The 21784-nt window shown below is 55.6% G+C and overlaps 2 protein-coding genes across 2 annotated transcripts in view; one reads left to right on the top strand and one right to left on the bottom strand.

Moving 5' to 3' along the window:
- The first annotated feature begins 8301 nt into the window (after positions 1 to 8301).
- FZD9 (frizzled class receptor 9) lies at positions 8302 to 10696 on the top strand. Its single transcript, XM_019421668.2, has one exon. It carries the CDS (start codon positions 8568 to 8570, stop codon positions 10341 to 10343), a length of 1776 nt encoding a protein of 591 aa, XP_019277213.1. The 5' UTR covers positions 8302 to 8567; the 3' UTR covers positions 10344 to 10696.
- A 4372-nt stretch (positions 10697 to 15068) lies between these two features.
- Positions 15069 to 21784, bottom strand: part of BAZ1B (bromodomain adjacent to zinc finger domain 1B) — a 72257-nt gene continuing 65541 nt past the window's right edge. Inside the window, exons 16-19 of the mRNA XM_053894033.1 lie at positions 21008 to 21123; positions 18598 to 18743; positions 17322 to 17425; positions 15069 to 16994 (exon numbers count right to left, since the gene is read on the bottom strand). Coding sequence (XP_053750008.1) covers positions 16637 to 16994; positions 17322 to 17425; positions 18598 to 18743; positions 21008 to 21123 — 724 coding nt within the window. The 3' untranslated portion in view covers positions 15069 to 16636. The remainder of the gene's footprint in view (positions 16995 to 17321; positions 17426 to 18597; positions 18744 to 21007; positions 21124 to 21784) is intronic.

Raw genomic sequence — 21784 nt, 5'->3', positions numbered from 1 at the left:
ACACAGGGAGTGGTTGGGACCATAATCTGAAAGAGTTGGAGCCTGGAAGGGGAGGCGGTCTGGGCTGTGAAGCAGTGGGAGGCCCTCCCTGGGCCGTACGGGGGGGGGGGGGGGCCTGGGGGCAGCGTCCACACCTTTTCCTCCACACGTCCGTCCCTGGCTGAGGGATGCCACGGTCCGGAGTGGCTAAAGGTCATGCTTCTGCATCTGACAGGCCTTGTCAGGCTTCTGCCCTCACACCTTGAGAGGCCAGTGTGGCCTAGAGCCAGGCTCCTATGCTGGCTGCCCTGGAGGGGGGGGCTGGGGCGGGGCAGGAGGAAGGCTCCAGAACACGTTCAGGAGCTCAGGACCGTCCAGCCTGGAGCCTCCCCAGGCAGGGGCGGAGTAAGGAGGTGAGACCCTTGGTGGTCAGGGCCCACTTGCCCCACAGGCAGGTGACTTTCCCTGGGGAAGCCCCAGAGGCCAGCCCTGCAGACCGCAGCTTCAGAAGGGGGGTGGTCCCGGGCCCTGGAGCCAAGGGAGACCCGGGCTGGGGAGCACGAGGCCCGTCCGCTGCCGGGACAGCCTATGGGCCTGGACCCGAGGCCCCCGGCTGCACTGGGCAGGGCGGCAGAGGCGGCAGGGGCCGGGCTGGGGCCTCCTTCCTCCCTGCTCGGCAGCTGAGGTTATTTTTTTCCCCTCCGCTGCTGCTGAATTTCCCTTCAAGTTGGATAAATAAGCAGCAGGTTCCAACGTCAACGAAACAGGAGCTGGAGCTGCCGCACAAAAGCGGCTTTCAGTAGCCGCGGGCGCCTCCCGGCCGCCCTGGCCCCAGGGTGGCTGCAGTAGCCCCAGCAGGGCTTGGGGCTGGACACAGGACGAGGGGCTCCCCAGAGGAGGGGTGCCTCTTCCCGGCAGCAACCCCAGAGTCCCTGCGCTGAGAGGGCCTGCTTCCTGCTCATAGCTCTGCAACCCTCTGCCTCAAATACCTCTCCCCTTCCCTTGGCCTGGTGAGAGCACCTTCCTCTCCAACACTCACGCACTCGCACTCGTCACCTCTTTGGGTCCCTGCCTGCACCCGCCCCCTGCCGCAGAGCCCACGCTTGTCCTTTGCCCCCCATAGCATGCCCTCCCTTAAAATCTTTCCAGGCTCCCCGTTGCCCAACGGTAAATCCCAGATTTCCAGCCTCCACTACGGACCCTGGCAGGCTGCTGCCTTTTTCTCTCCAAAGCTTTTGCAAAGGCTGTGCCCTCTGTCTAGAACACCCTTCCCTCTCTTCTACCTGGCTCCCACTTAGCTTTGAGACCCAGCTCATGTATCACCTTCTGACACGCACCCTGGCGTCTCTCTAACCGCAGCAATCGGCTGACACCACAGTGGTGGCTCTCCCATCTACGACTCGGGCTGTCCCTGGGCCGCCAGAGAGCAGGCGGCCAGGCCAGCCCTGCCTGTGCTGTGTGAGCAAAGGCTCCCGGCGCAAAGGAGGTGCTCAGTTAACATTTGCTGCCAAAAGATGTGATTCCTACAAAATCACATTAACATTCCGCTCATGTAAACTAAATGCAAACCAAACTGCACTGACCGCAGTCCAGCACCTGGGAAGGGGAGAGAAGGTACAAGACAACTTTTGGGGGTGAAGAATATATTCACGATTATTATTTTTTAATCCTGGCACTATTGCTTGCCCTTAGGCCAGTAGTTTTAACTCTCCCTAAGCCCATGAAAACTAAAATAAGAGCCATCTCATAAGGTGTTAAGAGGACCAAATAAGATATAAATTAGGGGTGCCAAGCTGGCTCAGTTGGTAGAACATGCGACTCCTGATCATCTCCAGGTCCTGAGTTCGAGCCCCACATCGGGCACGGAGCTCACCAAAAAAAAAAAAAAAAAAAAAAGGTAAATGAATACTTAAAATATGGTACTTTTTTTTTAAGTTTATTTACTTAGGGGTGCCTGGGTGGCTCAGTTGGTTAAGTGTCTGACTTTGGCTCAGGTCATGATCTCATGGTTTGTGAGTTCGAGCCCCGCGTCGGGCTCTCTGCTGTCAGCGCAGAGCCTGCTTGGGATCCTCTGTCCCCCTCTGTCACTGCCCCTCCCCTGCTCGCTCTCTCTCTCTCTCTCAAAAATAAATACACTTTTTTTAAAAAAGTGTACTTATTTATATTGAGAAAAGGAGAGTGGGGAGGGGCAGAGAGAGAGAGGGAGAGAGAGAATCCCAAGCAGGCTCTGACCACAGCCCAACGCAGGGCTTGATCCCATGAACCCTGAGATCATGACCTGAGCCAAAACCAAGAGTGGGATGCTCAACCAACTGAGCCCCCCGGGTGCCCCAGGACTTATTTTTAAGTTCGTTTCACACTATACTGGCCAGTTATTGTATCTAACAGTTATGTACCAGTTATTAACATTTTAATGTGCTAGTGCCTGGCAAGATAGTTGCATTTTAACCAGAAGATACTCATTATCTGCCTCGATTGTGGTGATGATTCCACAAGTATATCCATACGTCAAAAGTCATCAAATTGTACACTTTATTTTTTTTAAGATTTTAAGTCATCTCTACACCCAAGGTGGGGCTCAAACTCACAACACCGAGATCAAGAGTTGCACACTCTACCGACTGAGCCAGCCAGATGCCCCAAAATTGTACACTTTAAATATGTGAATTGCACATCAATAATGTACCTCAATGATGCTGTAAAAAAAACTCATATACCCGTTGATCTAACAAGTTCTCAGACTCTATGCTATAAAAATAAAAGCACAAGTACATTCAGCATTTGACAAACATTTTCTATAAAGGGCCAAATAGTAACTATTTTCTGCTTTGTGGGCCATGTAGTCTCTATCACAACTCCCTCTGCTATCGTAGCTCAAAGACTGCAGATTCTGTGTCAACCAGTGAGCATGACTTTGTTCCAGTAAAACTTTATTCACAAAAACAGGCAGCGGGTCCAGATTTGGCCCGTGGACCACATTTTGCAGACCCTGAATATAGATACATATATTCATTTATCTGCATGGTAATAGAAATCATAACAGAAACCACCTAAATGTCTATCTAAAGGGGATTAGCTAAATAATTTATAATAATTCCACACAGTGGGAATCAGAGTGACAGTTAAGAAGAATGGGTTAAGGGCACCTGGGTGGCTCAGTCAGTTGAGTGTCTGACTTCAGCTCAGGTCATGATCTCACGGTCCGTGAGTTTGAGCCCCGAGTCGGGTCTGAGCCTGCTTCGGGATTCTGTGTCTCCTTCTCTCTCTGCCCCTCCCCGGCTCGTGCTCTGTTTCTCTCCCAAAAATAAAAATTTTAAAAAATTAAAAAAAAGAAGAAGAATGGGTAATGGGTTGGATCCTGTGTATCGACACAGGAAGACATTCGTGACAGATTATTTTCAAATAGTTTATTATGAGACTTTAAAATGAACAGAAAGTTGAACCAAGAATGTAGATTCCACCATCGACATTGTGCTATGCTTATATTAATCATCTATCCATCCATCTATCTGTATCCATGATAAATTTTTAGGTGAGGAAAATGAGGTGTAAAATGTAGAATATTCATTCCATTTCAGTAAAACAAAAGCTAAGAAAAGACTAAACTATGCATGTATGTGTTTGCAAAGTAAGAAAGTATCAGAAGAGGTGTCTGAACTTTTTAAAAAAAATTTTTAATGTTTATTTATTTTTGAGAGAGAGAGAGAGAGTACAAGCGGGGGCAGGGCAGAGAGAGAGGGAGACACAGAATCTAAAACAGGCTCCAGGCTCGGAGCTGTCAGCACAGAGCCTGACGTGGGGCTCAAACTCACCAACCGCAAGATCATGACCTAAGCCAAAGTCGGATGCTTATCCGACTGAGCCACCCAGGCACCCTGAGAAGTGCCTGAACTCTTAATGTTGGTTGTCTGAGGGCTGGGTTTGTAAAGAGAGGGGAAAGGATTACTTCTCTCCTCACCTCTAATGCTGATCAGTTGTGAAAACTGGAAATGCCCTAATAAGGAGTTTTTTAAATGCTTCTTTAGTAAGAATAGAACAGTCCAGGCCAGCCCTGGACACCCCCATAAAGGGAAATCGAGTCAGAACCAGGGTTCAGGGAGGTGGGCCCATTCCCTGAGCACCACCGAGCATGTCAGCTGGCCCTGCCCCGTGCACAGGCACGCGTGCACACACACACAAGAAACCAGGCCCCTGCATGTCCCTGTGCAAATGCACACACTTACCTCGCCCCTGCCTCCCCTGTCCCAGCACTGCCCACCTCTGCCTGCCCAGACTGTGGCATCACTCTGCACCTGCCCCTGCCCAGGAACAGGGGCATCATTGTAGCTTGGCGGGCCCTCCCCAACCAGCGACAGCCCCCCTGAAGGGTGTCCTGGCACCTGGGCACCCGGAGAAGGTGCGGGATGGGCCTGCTTACTCCCACAAACACCTCTGTGCTCCAGGGCCCAATCAATACCCCTCCCCCGCCCTCAGGCTCCATTTGCATTCAGGCTCTTCCAGAAAGATCTCCGACCCCCTCCTCATTACAACATGCTTTTCATTCAACAAACTTTGATGGGAGCTTGTCCAGGCCAGGCACCCAAGACACCCAGGCTGGTGGGGAAGAGGGCACAGCTACAGGCACCAGGGCCATCCAGCAGGGGAGTGTCCTGGAGGAGGCAGGGTCAGAGCCAAGCTGGGGAAGGGCAGGGCAGCAAGTGTCCAGTGGGAGTGATATGTGGCCATAGTCAGGGAGACCGTGGGAAGAAGGGCCTCTGGGAGTGCAGGCGAGGGTGACAAAAGGGGCGTGGGGGACACAGGTGGGGAGGTGTCCCTTCCCACGTGTGCAGGACCCCCAGGAAGGAAGGCCTCTCCCGGGAGGAGCTGAGAGAGGGTTCCACTACCCCCTCGCCCCTGTCTCCGGCCCCTCTGCCCAGTGAAGCAGGAATGGGGGTGGGCACTGATGGTAATCCCCCTCCTCCCAGTCCATAGTCTCCCTTTCAGGGAGCCCTCGGGTATTGTTCTGCCTTTGTAAAGAGGGAGATCGAGTGACAAAGCCGGGTGGGTGGGCAGGCGGCCCAAGAGGCCTCTTCTCTCCAGGCAGCATCTGCATGGGGGAGGGGCCCTTCCACACCCCCACCTCTGGCTTCCCAGGAGCAGCTGTTGCCATGGTGAGAGTCCAGGCATCCCCCAGCTCCTGGGGCGCCCTCTCCCCCATTGCTACATAGGAAGGGCCCCCAGACTCCTCTCCGCCCTGCTGGGGGACAGGAGCACAAAAAACCTGGCTCCCAGGCCAGGGCTGGTGGTGGGAAAAGCCTCCACTGGCCTCAGCCTCCCCGCCCGGCTGCCAGCAGAGGGGCACCTCTGGAGCCCCCACCTCCTACACACACCCTGACGCGGGGCCCCCGCTATCATTCATGCACCTCTGCCTCCTGGAGGCCAGACACACAGAGAAATAAAATGTTCCCAAGGTCCTCGAGCAGCTGCTGGTATTAGGGTGGAGTGGGGATGGATGGAGGGCTAACTGTGAGTGCACAATGCGGGGACAAGGACCCTGGGCCCACAGAGCAGACCCTCCAGCCCCATCTAGGAGAGCTGGGCTGGGGGACTGCCCCTGCGAGGTGATGCTGGAGGCTGGTTGTGCCAAGCAGGGCAGGAGAGAAAAGGCCTCCTGGTCTGGGGAGATTGGAGGCATGATGGCAGGATGTGGCTTGGTGCTTCCATTGAGGGGGTGGGGAGGTGGGGGGGATACAGTGGGCGGGGGAAGTCACGGCAGGAAATGAAGAGGCGAGTTGGGGGCTGTGCCTGGAAGGGCTTCATCCCCAGGAGCATGGGCTTCACCCTGGGCAATGGGAAGCTGCTGCTGACATTTTGGGAAACTGTTATCCTTGACCAGGGGGTCAATGCCAGGTCCTTTTTTTGCAAGATACCCTACCTCCTTGGGAAGGTCGGGAGCTTGTAGCCGCACCCGTCGTGGCTCAGGTGGGCTGAGTGCACGCTATGCGCTGGCCACAAGGCTGTATGCCCCTCCACGGATGCCCAATCTCACGGGGCCACTCCGAGAGCATGAGGCTGGGTGCACACCCAATACAGAGCGCCCCCCACCTTTCCTTCTCTCTTCCCTGCAGGCAAGTCTCTACATGGTGTGAGTGCACCAGCCTGAGTCTCCACCACGTGCCACAAGGGGCAGGTGCCCTTCCTCTGCTGGTGACAGGCAGCCTCATGCCGTGGAAGAGCCTGAACGCCCACCCTGATCCTTCCGAGCTGTGTAATCCCAGCAAATTATCTGGGGTTTCCTGTGCCTCAATTCCTCATCTGTAAAATGGTTACAGAAGTCCTTGCAAGACTGTTAGGAGGGTTAGAAAGGCCACTGTGTGAAGTGCCTGGCCCAGGGCCTGCTTCGTTCACGGGAGGTCCTGGGCCCCTCTCCCAGCCCCCCTGCAGGGCAGGTCTCTCCCTCAGCCTATCTCTCAGCACCCTGACCAGCTGCTAGTGCGTCTGGACCTGTGGAGTCTGAGTTTTCCAGGTACGTCTAAGTCAAGGGGGTGAGGACAGACGGGGCAGGGCCTGGGGTGGGGGTGGGACCATAGTCTCTAAGTGAGTCCCAGACCAGAGCAGAGCCCTGTGGGTGGTCTGCTGGGTGGCATTTGTGTTTCCCTGCAGAGCTTCTCTGGGAGCCATGGTGGGAAGCGGGCAGGGCAGACACAGGTGCTCTGGGACTCCAAGTGGCCCCCAACAACCCCAGGCAGGGTGGGCCGCCTGGGGTCGCCGTTCCAGATCTCACTCATTGTCACGGGCGGACTGAGCCACACCCGTAGGGGGTCACAGATACCGCACTGTGCACTGGTGAATCCATCTGTACCACGAGGACAGTCCTCCTCGCTCCCCGTGGTTGAGGAGCTGCCCATGGAAGCAGGGGGGTAACAGTCTCATGTCATCCTGATGGCTCTCAGGTTTAGGTGAGGAGGGTATGAGGTGGACTCCTAAGGTACCCGTGGGACGTTACTGTGTATCGCCCCTCTGCTCTGCAGGCACAGGAAGGAGAACAGGGCTCTGCCGGGGACTGGCGGGTGGTGGGGAGTGAATCTTGGAAGTTCTCATCACTGGTGAAAAAAAAATGTGTAACTGTGTACCATGCCAGATGGTGACCACTTGACGTGGGGGCTGATTATTTCCCAATGTGCGCAAACAGCGAGTCATGCTGTGCATGTGAAACTAATATGAGGTTATGTGTCAATTATACTTTGATTTAAAAAGCCCAGAGTCCATGGAGCACCTCGGTGGCGCTCTGGGGGGTCTGTTGAGCCTCCAACTTCGGCTCAGGTCATGATCTTGCGGATCGTGAGTTCGAGCCCCACATCGGGCTTGCTGCTGTCAGCCACAGAGCCACTTTGGATCTTCTGTCCCCTTCTCTCTGCCCCTCCCCTGCTTGTCTTCTCCCAAAAATAAATTTTAAAAAATAATCAATAAAAAGCCCAGTCTTTCAGCTCTAAGGGAAGCACTTTCTAAGGGTGTCCCAGAGGTGGCAAGGTGGCACCCTGGGGGGGGGGGGGGGGGGGGGTGGAGCCTGTGTCCCCCAGGGGAGCGCAGCAACCTTATGAAACCAGTACGGGGGTGGGGAGAGCGCCTGGCTGGTGCAATTGGTAGAGCATATGAGTCTTGATCTCGGGGTTGTAAGTTCGGACCTTACTCATTTAAGATTACTTAAAAAAATTAATATCTTAAAAACAACAAGAAAACAAAACAAGAAAAATAAGTTCGGAGACAGTAACAAATGCAACACCTAATAGCTTCATACCCGTGGGTATGTCACTCCTCTGAGCCTCAGTTTCCCCACCTGGATTGAGGAGTAGAGACCAATGAAGTCAAGTGTGCAGCGTGACCCATAAGCAGCATGTGTGCTTGTTTTTACAGGATTATCTATCTGCCTGTTTTACAGAAAAGGAAACTGAGGCTGAGGGAGAAGAGCCCAAACTCACATACAACTGGTGAAGGCACAGGAAGCACTGGAATACAAGCCACTGGAATACAAGCCGGAGGCTTCCCAACGCGTGGAGGCCTCTAACAATGGTCTGCCGCCTGGGGTAAAGAGAAGCGACCCGGGGTGGAGGGCGGGGGAGTCTTCGATTGTCATGTCGCTGGGAGAGCGGGGAAAGCAAGGGAAGGGGAAGCACCGAGTGCGAGCGCGCGGGTCCAGGACGCACGTGCAGCCCATACCGCCGGAACTCGCCTACGCGGATGCCCCGGCGCGGCGGCGAGACGCGGCGCCTTTAAAGCCCGGTGGGGGGGCGTGCCCAGCGCGCGGAGGGCCCGCCTCTGGGCGTGTCCGCCAGGCGCCCCGCCCCGAGGCTTGTAGCGGCGGCCCCGGGAGGCGGCGCCGGCTCTGGCTCCGCGGCCGCTCGAGTGGCAGCGGCTGTGGCGGCTCAGCGGGCTCGGTGCCTCCTCTCCCTCGGGCGGCTTCCCTGCGCGCTGCCGGGGCGCCCGGACGCACGAGGGCGGCTCGGCGATGGCCAGCGCCCCGCGACGTGGCGGGCGGGCACGGGGGCGCCGGACGGCGCGGCCCGAGTGAGCCGGGGCCGCCCTCCCGCCCTCGGCCGGGGCCGCCCGGGATGGCCGTGCCGCCGCTCCGCCGGGCGCTGCTGCTGTGGCAGCTGCTGGCGGCGGGCGGCGCGGCGCTGGAGATCGGCCGTTTCGATCCGGAGCGCGGGCGAGGGCCGGCGCCCTGCCAGGCGGTGGAGATCCCCATGTGCCGCGGCATCGGCTACAACCTGACTCGCATGCCCAACCTGCTGGGCCACACGTCGCAGGGTGAGGCGGCCGCCGAGCTGGCCGAGTTCGCGCCGCTCGTGCAGTACGGCTGCCACAGCCACCTGCGCTTCTTCCTGTGCTCGCTGTACGCGCCCATGTGCACGGACCAGGTCTCGACGCCCATCCCCGCCTGCCGGCCCATGTGCGAGCAGGCGCGCCTGCGCTGCGCGCCCATCATGGAGCAGTTCAACTTCGGCTGGCCGGACTCGCTGGACTGCGCCCGGCTGCCCACGCGCAACGACCCGCACGCGCTCTGCATGGAGGCGCCCGAGAACGCCACCGCCGGCCCTGCGGAGCCCCACAAGGGCCTGGGCATGCTGCCCGTGGCGCCCCGGCCCGCGAGGCCCCCCGGCGACCCCGCCTCTGGCCCGGGCGGCGGCGGCACCTGCGAGAACCCAGAGAAGTTCCAGTACGTGGAGAAGAGCCGCTCGTGCGCGCCGCGCTGCGGGCCCGGCGTCGAGGTGTTCTGGTCGCGGCGCGACAAGGACTTCGCGCTCGTCTGGATGGCCGTGTGGTCGGCGCTGTGCTTCTTCTCCACGGCCTTCACCGTGCTCACCTTCCTGCTGGAGCCCCACCGCTTCCAGTACCCCGAGCGCCCCATCATCTTCCTGTCCATGTGCTACAACGTCTACTCGCTGGCCTTCCTCATCCGCGCGGTGGCCGGCGCTCAGAGCGTGGCGTGCGACCAGGAGGCAGGAGCACTGTACGTGATCCAGGAGGGGCTGGAGAACACGGGCTGCACGCTCGTCTTCCTGCTGCTCTACTACTTCGGCATGGCCAGCTCGCTGTGGTGGGTGGTGCTGACACTCACCTGGTTCCTGGCAGCGGGCAAGAAGTGGGGCCACGAGGCCATCGAGGCCCATGGCAGCTACTTCCACATGGCGGCCTGGGGCCTGCCGGCCCTCAAGACCATCATTATCCTGACCTTGCGCAAGGTGGCGGGCGACGAGCTGACCGGGCTCTGCTACGTGGCCAGCATGGATGCGGCCGCCCTGACGGGCTTTGTGCTGGTTCCCCTCTCCTGCTACCTGGTGCTGGGCACCAGCTTCCTCCTGACCGGCTTCGTGGCCCTCTTCCACATCCGCAAGATCATGAAGACAGGCGGCACCAACACGGAGAAGCTGGAGAAGCTCATGGTCAAGATTGGGGTCTTCTCCATCCTCTACACGGTGCCTGCCACCTGCGTCATTGTGTGCTATGTCTATGAACGCCTCAACATGGACTTCTGGCGCCTTCGGGCCACAGAGCAGCCCTGCCTGGCAGCCACCATGCCCGGGGGCCGGAGGGACTGCTCACTACAAGGGGGGTCGGTGCCCACCGTGGCTGTCTTTATGCTCAAGATCTTCATGTCGCTGGTGGTGGGCATCACCAGCGGGGTCTGGGTGTGGAGCTCCAAGACTTTCCAGACCTGGCAGAGCCTGTGCCACCGCAAGATGGCAGCTGGCCGGGCCCGGGCAAAGGCCTGCCGGGCTCCCGGGGGCTATGGCCGTGGCACCCATTGCCACTATAAGGCCCCCACCGTGGTCTTGCACATGACTAAGACGGACCCTTCTCTGGAGAACCCCACGCACCTCTAGGGACACAGGCCTGTGTGGGGCGGCTGTTGCCCCCTCCTGCCCCTCCCCCCCCGGAGGAGACAGCTGACTAGCAGCTGCCCAGCTGTCAAGGTCAGGCAAGTGAGTGCGAGGGGCCGAGGACCAGGGCGTGGAGCCTCTCCTTCCACCCTCATTCACGGAGACCCAGTGAGGCTCACTCCCCTGTGGCCCAGTGGAGGGGGCGGGCCTGGCCAGGTCCCCACAGGGTCCTGGGGGAGCAGGTGGAGAGGAGGAGGGGCAGAAGGGGGCGTGGTCCAGCAGGGAGTTTATTTAATGATGTAATTTATTGTTGAGTTTCTCTGGAAGCTGTGACTGGAATAAACCCCCGTGTGGCACTGCTGAGTCCTCTGTGGGCTGGGAAGGGGGTAAGGTCAGAGAGTGAGGGTCCTGTAGGAGTCCCTCTGGTGGGGTGAGCTGGGTGGCTGCTGGCCTCATGGCCCCGGCCCCATTCTCTGCCTCCCCGCCGGTCAGGAGGACGTCCCTGTGGAGCAGCTGTCTTTGCAGGAGTCCCAGATTCTGTGTGTGTGCGTTGTCCCTTCTCACCAGTCTTTGCCCTTTGCCCGAGTCCTGGGTTCCCGCTTCCCAAAGTGTAACCAGGATGCCTGCCAGGATACTCAGGAATCCCCTGAGAGGACACCTCTGGCCCTGGGGACTCTAGCCTGTTTGGTGGCCCTGGGAAAGACTGCTTTCTTCATTTGTATAGAAAACGAGGGCATCAGCCTGTCTCCAAAGTTCCCTTGGGGGCTCAGGACCTGCTCCCGCTGTCTCCTATAGGCTGTCCTACTGTCCCTTCCCTGGGGCCTAAGGGCTAAGGCTGGAGTGACTGTCCTCATTGCCTTCCAAGATTGCTGGTGTGTCCACCTCTCTCCTTGGGCTCCTAGTCAGGACACCCCACGGCATCCCTTCATCTTACCAGGTGGAGTGGAGATGGGGCAGGACTGGCTGGTATAGGGGCATCTTGGTGGCACAGACACAGGGGATGGTGAAACTCTTGAGCAGCTCCGAAAGGGCTGCCGAAGGACTTGGGGTGCTGGGCACCGTGTGAGAAATGGGGCAGGTGCGGGGGCATATGCGTGGCTGCTCCAGGCCAGCTTACACACTCATATGCCCAGGGACAGGAAAAGGTACCTGTGTATCCGTGCGCCGGGCTTCGTCATCTCTGCCCACTGTAAGGAGTGTGTGGCTGTCCCAGAGACGCCCATCGGCTTGGGGCAGGAGGTCAGACCCCAGAGCCCCATCTTGGCCTCTGCTTTGGCCACTGTGACTCCAGCCAGGTGTATCGGTCATTGTCCTGGGTGCATGATACAGAGCCGGCATTCAGTGTCACTGCCAAGAGGCTCCAAGGGTCCAGCCTCACTTCAGAACCAAGGGGAGGCTCAAGGCCGACTGCTTCCTGTGAAGCAGGGCTGAGTGCCTAAACCCAGGGCCTCTCAGGCCGGAGCTCTTTGCCCTGCACCAGCCACCAAGCTCTGCGGGACAAGAAGGAAGCCAAATGGAGCCCCAACAGGCTGTGTCAGACTCCCATCAGGAGCTAAGAATTAAGGGCTGTCCCTCAGCACAAGCAGCAGCCCAGAGCCCCCAGGAGAACTCTGCCGCCTCGGCACCTTGGGCTTATGCATTTCATGCACGGGACGGCCCAGCCCATCCAAATCTTTCCTTCTCAGAGCACACAGGAGGCCCTCTTGCCTTCTCTACAGCAAAGCCAAGTGACCCTAACACCTCGTAACTCCCTAGGAGGGTCCTTGACTGACAGATTGTGCCTCCTGAATGTGACAGGGGCCCAGGTTGGAAGGGGAGACGGTGGCTGCGTGGATTGGGCTTGCAGGCCAGGTCTGCAGGGAGTGGCCCCAGTTCACCCCTGTCCCTTGCCAGTCAGCGGCCCTGGGAGAGATGATGCTTGACTAAGTCCCACCCAGCGGAAAAAATTTGGGCTCCCAGGACAACTGGGAGGGGGGTGATGGAGGGTAAGGGGCTCTGCCAGCAGCCTCTCGGCACTTGGGGACACTGGAAGGTCCCAGACCCCGGGAGAGAAGGAAGGAATCGTTTATTAAAGACCTTTTACAGAAGTCCTCCATTAGATCCTTCTCTCCCCATTTTCCAGATGGGAAGTGTGGAGTGCTTGGCTGGCTCAAGGTCACACAGCCAGGTAGCGTGCAGCCTCCAGAGCCTTTGATTTCCACCGCGCCACGGATTCCACCTGGGTGGGCAAGGGATGGCGGGTGTTATAACCTAGGGTGGTTTTGTCCAGAGAAACACCCCCCCACCAGCCCCCAAAAGGAAATTCCAGAGCCCAAGGGAAGTGTCTCAGAAAGCAACACCTGCTGGCCAGTCACTGTGTGTCCCCGGCCCCTCCCTGCCGGCCTTGTGCGTGGGAGACCCAAGTTAAGGGAACTCCTTAGCCCTGACCTATTAGTTCCAAGGAAATGATTCAAAGTTCACAGGAATCGGTGGCAGTGATCTTGACCAAGGTCAGCCTGAGGAGAGGCCCCAGAGTGTCAGTGGCTGCTCACGGCCACACCCCGGAGGCAGAAACTCCAGGACTGCCCTGAGTGTGAAAAGGTCTGAAGGCTCCGGGCAGGGGCAGTGGTGGAAACTTCTCTTCCCACCCGGTTGGACTTTCTCAATATCCTGCTAAGGAGGCCCTGGCTCCCGGCAATCCAGATACCACCTCACTGCCACACACCGCCCCCCCCCCCCTTCCCCAGACACCGCAGCAAACCCCCCATCCCCTGGGGACACTGCCACCCCACACACACACCTGCAGCACCCTCCCCCATCCTCTGGGGACGGGGTCTGAGGAGAAAGCCCAGGCAGGACAGGGGAGAGGTCTCCGTTGATTCCCAGGAGCAATGCCTCAGACCCGGTCCTCAGGAGGAAAAGTTCTCTTGTCCCCTCTTGCAGTAGTCAACGGAAGTTAGGCGGCTCCCCGAGGTCGCGCCCACAGCAGGGAGGATGGGCTGATGGTTTAACAGGACCAGGGTGCTGACCTCAAGAAGACGTGGCCCCCGGAACACCATCCTAGGGGAGCCTGAGAAGCCCACTGAGGAGAGGACATCACAGAAGTGGCCGAGCCCCCGAGTCCTGCTGTGACTGTGTAGGAAATGCACAGAGGCCCACAGCTCCCTTCCCCAGAGTGTGAGCACTCGTCAGACCGGAGCTGACCTTGGGGCAAACTGCTCACTCAAGCCAGGGGCCCGGCTCGGAGCTCACACTCCCCGAGCGTGGACTCCACAGAGCAACCCAGGGTTTTGGTTTCTCCTTTTTCTGCCCATTTTACCCAACGCTGCCCCAGGTTCAGGTGGTCAGGAGTCGGCAGTGTCCCTTCTTGGTCAAGGGGCTCACAGAGTGTGCTCTGCAAAATCTTTGAATTCCAGAAGCAGATTGCCACCTAGCAGTGACCTACTGAACCAACCACTCTGACTTGATAAAAACGCCCAGCATAAAAAATAAATGGAGACATAAATAAAATTGCTTACGTGGTAGAACTGATGAAGCAGAGTACAAGGGAATTCATATTTTCACTCTTTTTGCGTTATGTTTGAAATTTTCCTGGAAAAGAAGTGTTTTAAAATGTCTGGGATGCCTGGGTGGCTCAGTTGGTTGAGCGTCCGACTTCGGCTAAGGTCATGATCTCACAGCTTGTGAGTTAGAGCCCCGTGTCGGGCTCTGTGCTGACAGCTTGGAGCCTGCTTTGGAGTCTGTGTCTCCCTCTCTCTCTGCCCCTCCCCCGCTCATGCTCGGTCTCTGTCAAAAATAAATAAATATTAAAAAAAAATTTTTTTAATGTCAGCAATTACCCCTAAATTAATTCTTCCAGCCCCATACAAATTCCCAGCTAAGCCTTTAGAAATATTTGTCCCTAATTACTAGAAAAATGTTTTTAAAGTTTGTTTTGAGAGAGAGAGAGAGAGAGAGAGAGAGAGCGCGCACGCTGGGGCAGGGGGGCAGGGATGAGGGCAGAGACAGGGAGAGAGGGAGAATCCCAAGCAGGCTCCACGCAGTCAGAACACAGAGCCTGATGCGGGGCTCGAACTCACAAAACCATGAGATCATGACCTGAGCCAAAATCAAGAGTCAGAAGCTTAACCAATTGAGCCACCCATGCGCCCCCCCCACCCCGGAAATTTCCAATGACAATTTTGGGGGTTTCAAGAGACCAGGCCAGAAGCTTGAAAGTCACGCTCTGATTACTGGGCACCAGAAATCTCTCCAGGAAGCAAAGAAATGCAAATGGCTGTGGCCTGTGGTTAAAAAGATGGTCAGAAGTCCTCTCAGCTCCGGGAAAGAGCCCTGGGGGCCAGGTGAGCCACTACCGCCCCCACAAACACAAAGAAAGATTCACCAGAACTGCTGCTTCTTTATAAACACAAGTACATAATGTTTATTTGAAATTCCAATTTATTACAAGTTTACCCTTGAACGGGGCCCTTCCTCCTTAAAGACAATTAAAAAAAAAAAAACAACAACAAACAATTCAGGTGTCACTGAAGTGGGAACACAGGATTCTCACTGTTAACAAGAACAGACTGGCTCTAGGGTAAGAGGCAGGGGGAGGTGTTGGTGGCTGGGATCACGGAACTGTAGCGTCAGTGCTAACTCCGAACCTGTGGGAGAAGGGACAGTAAACCTATCCAGCAGCCACTGGAGCAAATCCCCCCCGGTCTCTGGGCAGGGTAGGCGGGGCGAGACAGGGAACACACCTTGAAATTCAGTATTAAGAGGCTTTATTCTCAAGTTCTAGGAGCTGCAATCCCCTTGGTGGACATGTTTTCCCTTAACTTAAATAGTTACAGAAGAGCTGAGGTGCTCACATTTGCTAAATTCAAAGCTGGTAGAAAAGAAAATTAAACCCTGTTTTGCATTTTATCAAAATCTGCCATAAAAGGGAAAGAAGACTAGGAAGTCCTGCCCAACCGGAGCCACTAACGCCAGACTCCTTGCGGAAGGGCCGGCAGAGCTCCTCCACACCCCCCCACTCCCACCCGACACGCAGCTGGCGGACCGGCAAGATTCAGCTTCGTGGGGACACGGTGGGGGGAGGCGGGAGGTGGCGGCTGTAGATGGAGGCGGCAGAATCGGCGGTCGGGGCAGGCAGAGGGACAGCCCTTCCCCCCCAGGTCCCACCACCTGCCCTGATGACCCTCCAGCCCGGCTTCTCTGAAGGAGAGAGGATGGGCTGAGGGAGGAGACGGGGCAAAGTAAAGCGAACACGTTATCATATAAACTGTACTGTACATGTGCCAAAGCAAGATGACAGAAATATCTTACAAGATGTTCTTTATACAATATCACTGCTGAAACAAGCAACTTTTAATAACTAGAAAAGTCAATTAAAAAAAATTAAACATTTAAATTCTTCCTGCTTTTCTTCTCCCCTAAGAGCTTGTCTGGTACGTGGGTGGGCTGGGCTCCAACACCCCTCTGGCCAGACCCATCGAAGTAAAGGTTATACGCATGATTATAAGCAGGACTCCAGTCTCTAAGTGAAGTGCCTTAGGTTTTTTGTGGGGTTTTTTTTAGTTTTTTTTTTTAAGTGTTTTTTTTTTTTGTTTTGTTTTGTTTTTCCTGAGGGGGTGAGGTGGGGTGGGGTGGGAGCAGGGAGAGAGCGATCACAAAGAGGGGGAGGGGTTAGATTCAGGAATGGCTCCGGGACGTGTCCCTTTACTCTGCCAAGAGCAACTCAAAGGAGCACAAGTGTCTCATGATGCTGGTGAATACAGAACGTGGTGTGGCACTCACTGATAGCGTCACCTGAGGGAGGGGGAGCGAGACACAGAGGACGGGCTTGAAGAAACAAGACTGGGTGTAAATACAGATTAAAAAAAATCAACACCACCTCCCCAGTTGGCCTGATTACCCCCGATCCTTCTATGTAATGCAGTAACCCCTCCCCTAGAGACCAGAGGCTTGGCACTGTTGTGGTGGCCAAAGCGAGAGGGACCCCGGGAAAGAAGGTTAAAGGACGGGGGCTCACGACAAGGGCTGCACCCCCAGCCCCTCCCTGGACACTTTCAGGGCCAAGGCCCTCGTCTACCACCCGCCGTGTCTCTGGGCAGAGACCACCCAAGAGCAGGTTCTCCAAAGAGCTCTGCGTGCGGAGGGCCCTCTGGAGAGCTGGGAAGGGCGGCAGAAGCTCAGGATGACGGGCACTTCGGGACTCCCCGTGACTCCCTCCCTTCCACACTCCTGTCCGCCTTCCTCTCCCGCCCCCCGCTCACCCTCCCCAGCTCTCTCCATTCCCCCCACCTCAGCTCCCTTACCAGGGCCCTGCCTCTCTATTTCTTCTGCCTTCGTCCCCTGGACTGTCCGATGGGCTCTGACTCACTGTCCCCTTCATCTTCAGCAAGCCGATCGGGAAACTTCTTGCGTTTCCTGCGGACATATGGGTGGCCAGGAAGGTGTTTATGCAACAGAGCCACCAGACACTGTTCTGTCTTCACCATACAGTTTAGCACATGGCTGCCCCGGCAGTTGTAGAGCTCAGCATTGGTAAACACTTGCTTCATGTCAGTAAGAAACTCCTGCACAGAGCGGTAGCTCCCACAGGAACATTTGTTCTGCATTGTCTGGAAGTCCATGGGGTGGGTGATGACATCATAGTAATCCTCGGCCTCGTCTCTGGTCACGGGCTCCCTGTGGAAGAGAACCAAACGGAGATGTGAACGTGGCCTCGAGAACAGACACAAACCTTGTTATCAAACCACCGCTCCCAGAACGCCCGCCCCTGCGGAGATCGGCCAGCTGGCAGGCGGAGAAGAGGTGCGTCCACCTTGTACAAAGTGCTCTCCCTTACCAGTTTGGGAAGCTAACTCCTCCACCACTCACACATGTCCTAAACGAAGGGATCGGGGTGGATCCCACGGCCTCCGCTCAGCACGCCCCGGGCCAGCTGCCTATCTGCACGCTCTGAGAACCCACAAGGTGGGTCCTGCTTCCCTGTGCTGGAGACACAAAGCCCACCTGAAAGGCCAGCTGAAGCGGTACTTCACGATCTTGTGGAGGATCTCTTCACACTTCTGCAACTCCAGGCTTTGCCTCCGGGAGCTCCGCTTGGTCTGGAGTACCTGGCACCAAAAAAGAGAGACATGTTATTACAGGTCCAAGAGAAGAGTGGACGGAACAGAAAATGTGTGTATCTGTTTTTTTAAAAAAAAAAAAAAAAAAAGAAAGAAAAAAAAAGGAGTTCAACCATTTTCTTGGAGCAGAGATAGTCAACATCATCCGACATTCAAGTCAGGGAGTGCGCTCAGCCAGGGGGCAGGCGTCTTCCCATCAGCCCACTTGCCTCCTCCCGGCAAAGGGAGCAGCAGAGGGCAGGCAGCAGTTGCCGTATTACAGCCGTCCTGCTGGAGGTCAGCTAGAGAGGCCACTGTCACCAGGACGGCGGCCTGAGAGCAGATGGACCTGGGATTATGTGCACACCATGGAGGGGTATAAAACAGCAAGTGCGGAGAGCGGGACTGGTTACAGGGACCACTGGCGGCTAACTCTGGGGGGGTGGAGGGCCTGAGGGAAGAAAAGCGAGAGGCACGACTCCTTTCCTGGGCTCTCCTGCTGCAGGCATGTGGGAGCTAAGTGGCTGAGGAGGAAAGGGCGGGTGTCCCCTCCAGGGAGTTATCACTGCTGCGGCTCACAGTGGTCAGAGCCACGGGCTTGAAGAGTTAGTTCGAGTCGGGCCAGCAGAATGATCTCACAATGCCCCCGAGCTCCCTAGAGGCTCGCTTTATGCCCCCAACCCCAATCTGCTCTGTCAGAATAAGTTAATTTTCAAGAGCCTCTTTATTGTTCTTGGAAGCTCAAGTAAAATCTGAAGTAAAACCACTAAAATTACATTGGTTGGGGGAGCAGAGGGGAGGGTAACACCCCTCCACGACAACTGTCGGCAAAAGACTCAAGAGTGAGTGAGGCTCCAACATTGCTGACATTCCCACAATGGAGACCCAGCCCCTCTGAGCCACTGGAGACACATGGATACTATTTTAAAATCCCTAACAAGTCACAGGCTGCCTATTAACTAGGGGAGACGATATCTGCAGGCTACAGCAGGGGAATGCCGGACATAGCTGCTCCCGGAGGGCCTGCTGCCTCCAGGCCCACCCATCTGCCACACGCAGCAGCCTGCAAAGTTGGGGAGGGGGGCGCCAGGGGGAGGCTTCCACCTGTTGCACACTGGCGGGGGGGGGGGGGGGGGGGGAGAGGAGGGGAAGCGTTAGAGGGAAGGGGAGAAATCACTTACCAGCTCCTCCACCTCAGCGTCGTCCACAGGTGGTACCTTCGGCCGAGACTTCCTCGCAGGATGAGGCTTCTTGCCTGGCCGTCGTCCTGGCCTCGCTGCAGGAGGGATGACACCGTGCTTGCCCCGGACAGTCTTTCGAGGTCTCACTGAAATAGAAAACATGGATTTGGAGTCGAACAGCTGAGGAAGAAGGGAACACATCTATGGAATGGGAAGAGCACCCAGTCGAGCAAAGCAACGGCTCCCCGTGGTTGTAAGGAGCTCTTACAGTTTCTCTCTTGCCTTACCTAACAGGACACTTTAAAGGTAGAGAAGGAGATGAACGGATAGCTTTCATCAACTGCCAAAGACCTGCTAAGAGTCTCTTCGGCAGGCTCTCTTCAGAACGGCTCTCTCTGCCCCACTGTTCACAGTCACTCCTGGGAACGAACGAGTCAGTGGTGAGCTGACTCACCCAGGAGGAGAGGCCGTCTGCTAACAGGTCTGCCCGGAATTCCCACAGCCCCAGCTCAGCCTGTCAACGTACGTCCTTACGTGGAGGGGGACTCTGAACGTAGAACACTTCCTAGTTCCCCAAGGAATCCTACATTCACCACAACCTTCTCAGAGAAAAGCAGATACCTATGCAAAGTCTCCCTCATCGAATCCAATTTCTGGCTTACCCTAGTCCAGCTTTCTCGCATTTCTGAAAACCACAGACAGTGGACCAGGCCACTTCCACACGAGCCCTTGCCCACAACCCCGAAAGGAACAATAAAGAATACAAAGACCCCCAAGATGACCTGTGTCTCAGGTTTACAACAGGTGGTCAATGTCAGACAAACCAACATTTCTCAATATGTCCTCCAGGAGCGATGCTCCATAAGGATTAGCTCAAAGCTTCTCCACTGAACACAGGGAGGTGACATGTGGACAGAGACGGGGGTATACACAGTCAGTGACACAAAGAATCAATAAACAGTGTTTTACATTCACTTCTGGACCCTGATAACCCTTCATAAGCTATTTTAAGGTATCTAAGCTCAAGACCAGGCTTGAAAGAGAGAATAAAAAACTGACACCAAGGATGAAACTCAAAATGCTAGAGACAGCCACCAACCCGGGCCTCGAGCTGTACTAAGGAACACATCTTTGGTGGCCTAAAAGGTGCAGCAGACAAAGGGCTCAGAGGTATACTAATATTTCCTAGACCCTTTTGGCAGACAAGAACTTAGAAACCTGGAGAGAGAACAATTCCTTGGAAAGAGAAGATAACTCACAAGTGAAAGCATCCACTACTCCGAAAACAAAACCAAATGAGTACACTGTTACATTCAGAATCTATTCCCAGACAACCGTGCATCTGAACTGCACTCTCTAGCCAGCAGATGAAGTCTCTTCCTGTAAGGGACTACGTGTCTCCTTACCCTGGATAACTGGAAAATTATGCCTGGGGAATAAATTAAAAAAAAAAAAAAAAACAACCCTATAGGAATGAGAGAAATTAATGGGTCTCAAATTAGAGCCCTGCAGGACTGGGAAGATGGGGGCAGGCGGGCACACCCAAACCTCTCAAGGTTTTAGAAGCACCACCGCCAGAAGACTGGTCACACCAAACACCTTCTCAGACTCTATACCAAGATGTGAATGTTCAGAGTGCTGTGATCTTGGGAACTGTATCATCTGTTCAAAAGCTCATCAAAATCTTGACTTGTGGTCTCTTTTCTACCAGCCTACAAGGAAGGGTATATACTCTGCAAAGGAGAAGGCTGTTGAAAGTCTAGACTGCAGGACTTTAGGCTTAATCATGAAAAGGACTCATGAAAGATGACCATCACAGAAGTGACAGAGTCAACGAAGTAAAGTATAAATGATGAGGCCTCCCCAACCCTGGCTCCTGCTGGCATCTAGTGAGAAACAGATCTGAACCTTCCAAACAACCACCCTAACCCACGAGAAAACAAGTCTTCTCTTTTTAAAACCAGCAAACCTATAGACCTGCATGCCACATAAATGAGAAAAATCACTGTAACCAGAAAAAAAATCACTTCTCTGACAGCAGCACTGCACCAGAGGCTAAAACAACCATTAAGAGATGACAATGGGCCTAGACCTTCCTTACCCATTGTCCCCACTGTCCCCATACACTGAGAGGTTTGAATCAGGAGACTCGTCATCAACACACTTGGGGGCTTGAATTCCGCTCAATCTTGGACCAATTGGACCTACCATAGGGCTGATCCAACCTCCCACTAGGAAAGTGGTTAAATGGCATCTTGAAAGCCCATTGGAAACCATGGCAGTGGAGTCACCCACCCCACAGCCACAACATGTGAGAGCAATGCTGGGTGGGGGTCTGCTGCCAACGCAGTCTTCCTAAGGCAGCCTGGAAAACTGTGAGGTCAACTATGAAGGCAAACTGAATACTTACATCGCAAACCAGCCACCTCATAATCTTCTTCCTCCTCCTCCTCCTCCTCCTCTTCCTCCTCTTCATTGCTCTCATCATCTTCACTGTCCTCAGAGGCAGACTCTTCAGTGTAATTCCTGTGGGGAGGGAAAAGCACGTAGGGAAGGACCGTGGTTCTAGGCCTGAGCGCCCGAGGAAGGATGAATTCCCACACCCCTGTAGCTTTCTCCTCTTCACCAACTAGGCAGGTTTGATGACAAGGCCAGGACACGGGAAGCAGAACGAAAGCCTAAGCTTCAACAGCATCTCTCCCCAACCAGGCCATAAATGCTTTGGATGAGACACCAACAGCACCAGAAATCAAGCCCAAAATACAACCCCACCTCTCCTCACATAAAACAACACAAAACCTGTTTCTTTTGTCTCAACAGAATCAGCCAGGTAACGTAACATTTCAGATATGAAAAGTTGCTCCCGACCTCGGGGCAGACTGAACGAACGAGCAGCCCGGACAGGTGTTACTCCACCTTGACGGCCCCCTTCCAGGAGTGGGACAGCTTACAGACGACCACGACATCAAAGCAATGCTAATCCCGGCTCCGAACAGCTGGTCTAAAGCCCCGCCATTTCAGAGGAGTGTGCCTTACTCGGCTCTCAGCGTGGCTGGAGCGGAGTGAGAAGTAACTGAGTAACGCCGTCACGTGGGGTCAGGATCAAACAGCTCTGCCCTCTCGGAGACCAAGCCAGAGCACCCAGAAGCTGCCCTTTCACAGCCTCCAACTGCAGTGTGGGAAACGG

Source organism: Panthera pardus, unplaced genomic scaffold (assembly GCF_024362965.1).
Source record: "Panthera pardus isolate Hobbes unplaced genomic scaffold, ASM2436296v1 HiC_scaffold_4, whole genome shotgun sequence".
NCBI lineage: Eukaryota > Metazoa > Chordata > Mammalia > Carnivora > Felidae > Panthera > Panthera pardus.
The sequence above is the reverse complement of the archived record's forward strand: the minus strand, read 5'-3'. Positions and strand labels throughout refer to the sequence as shown.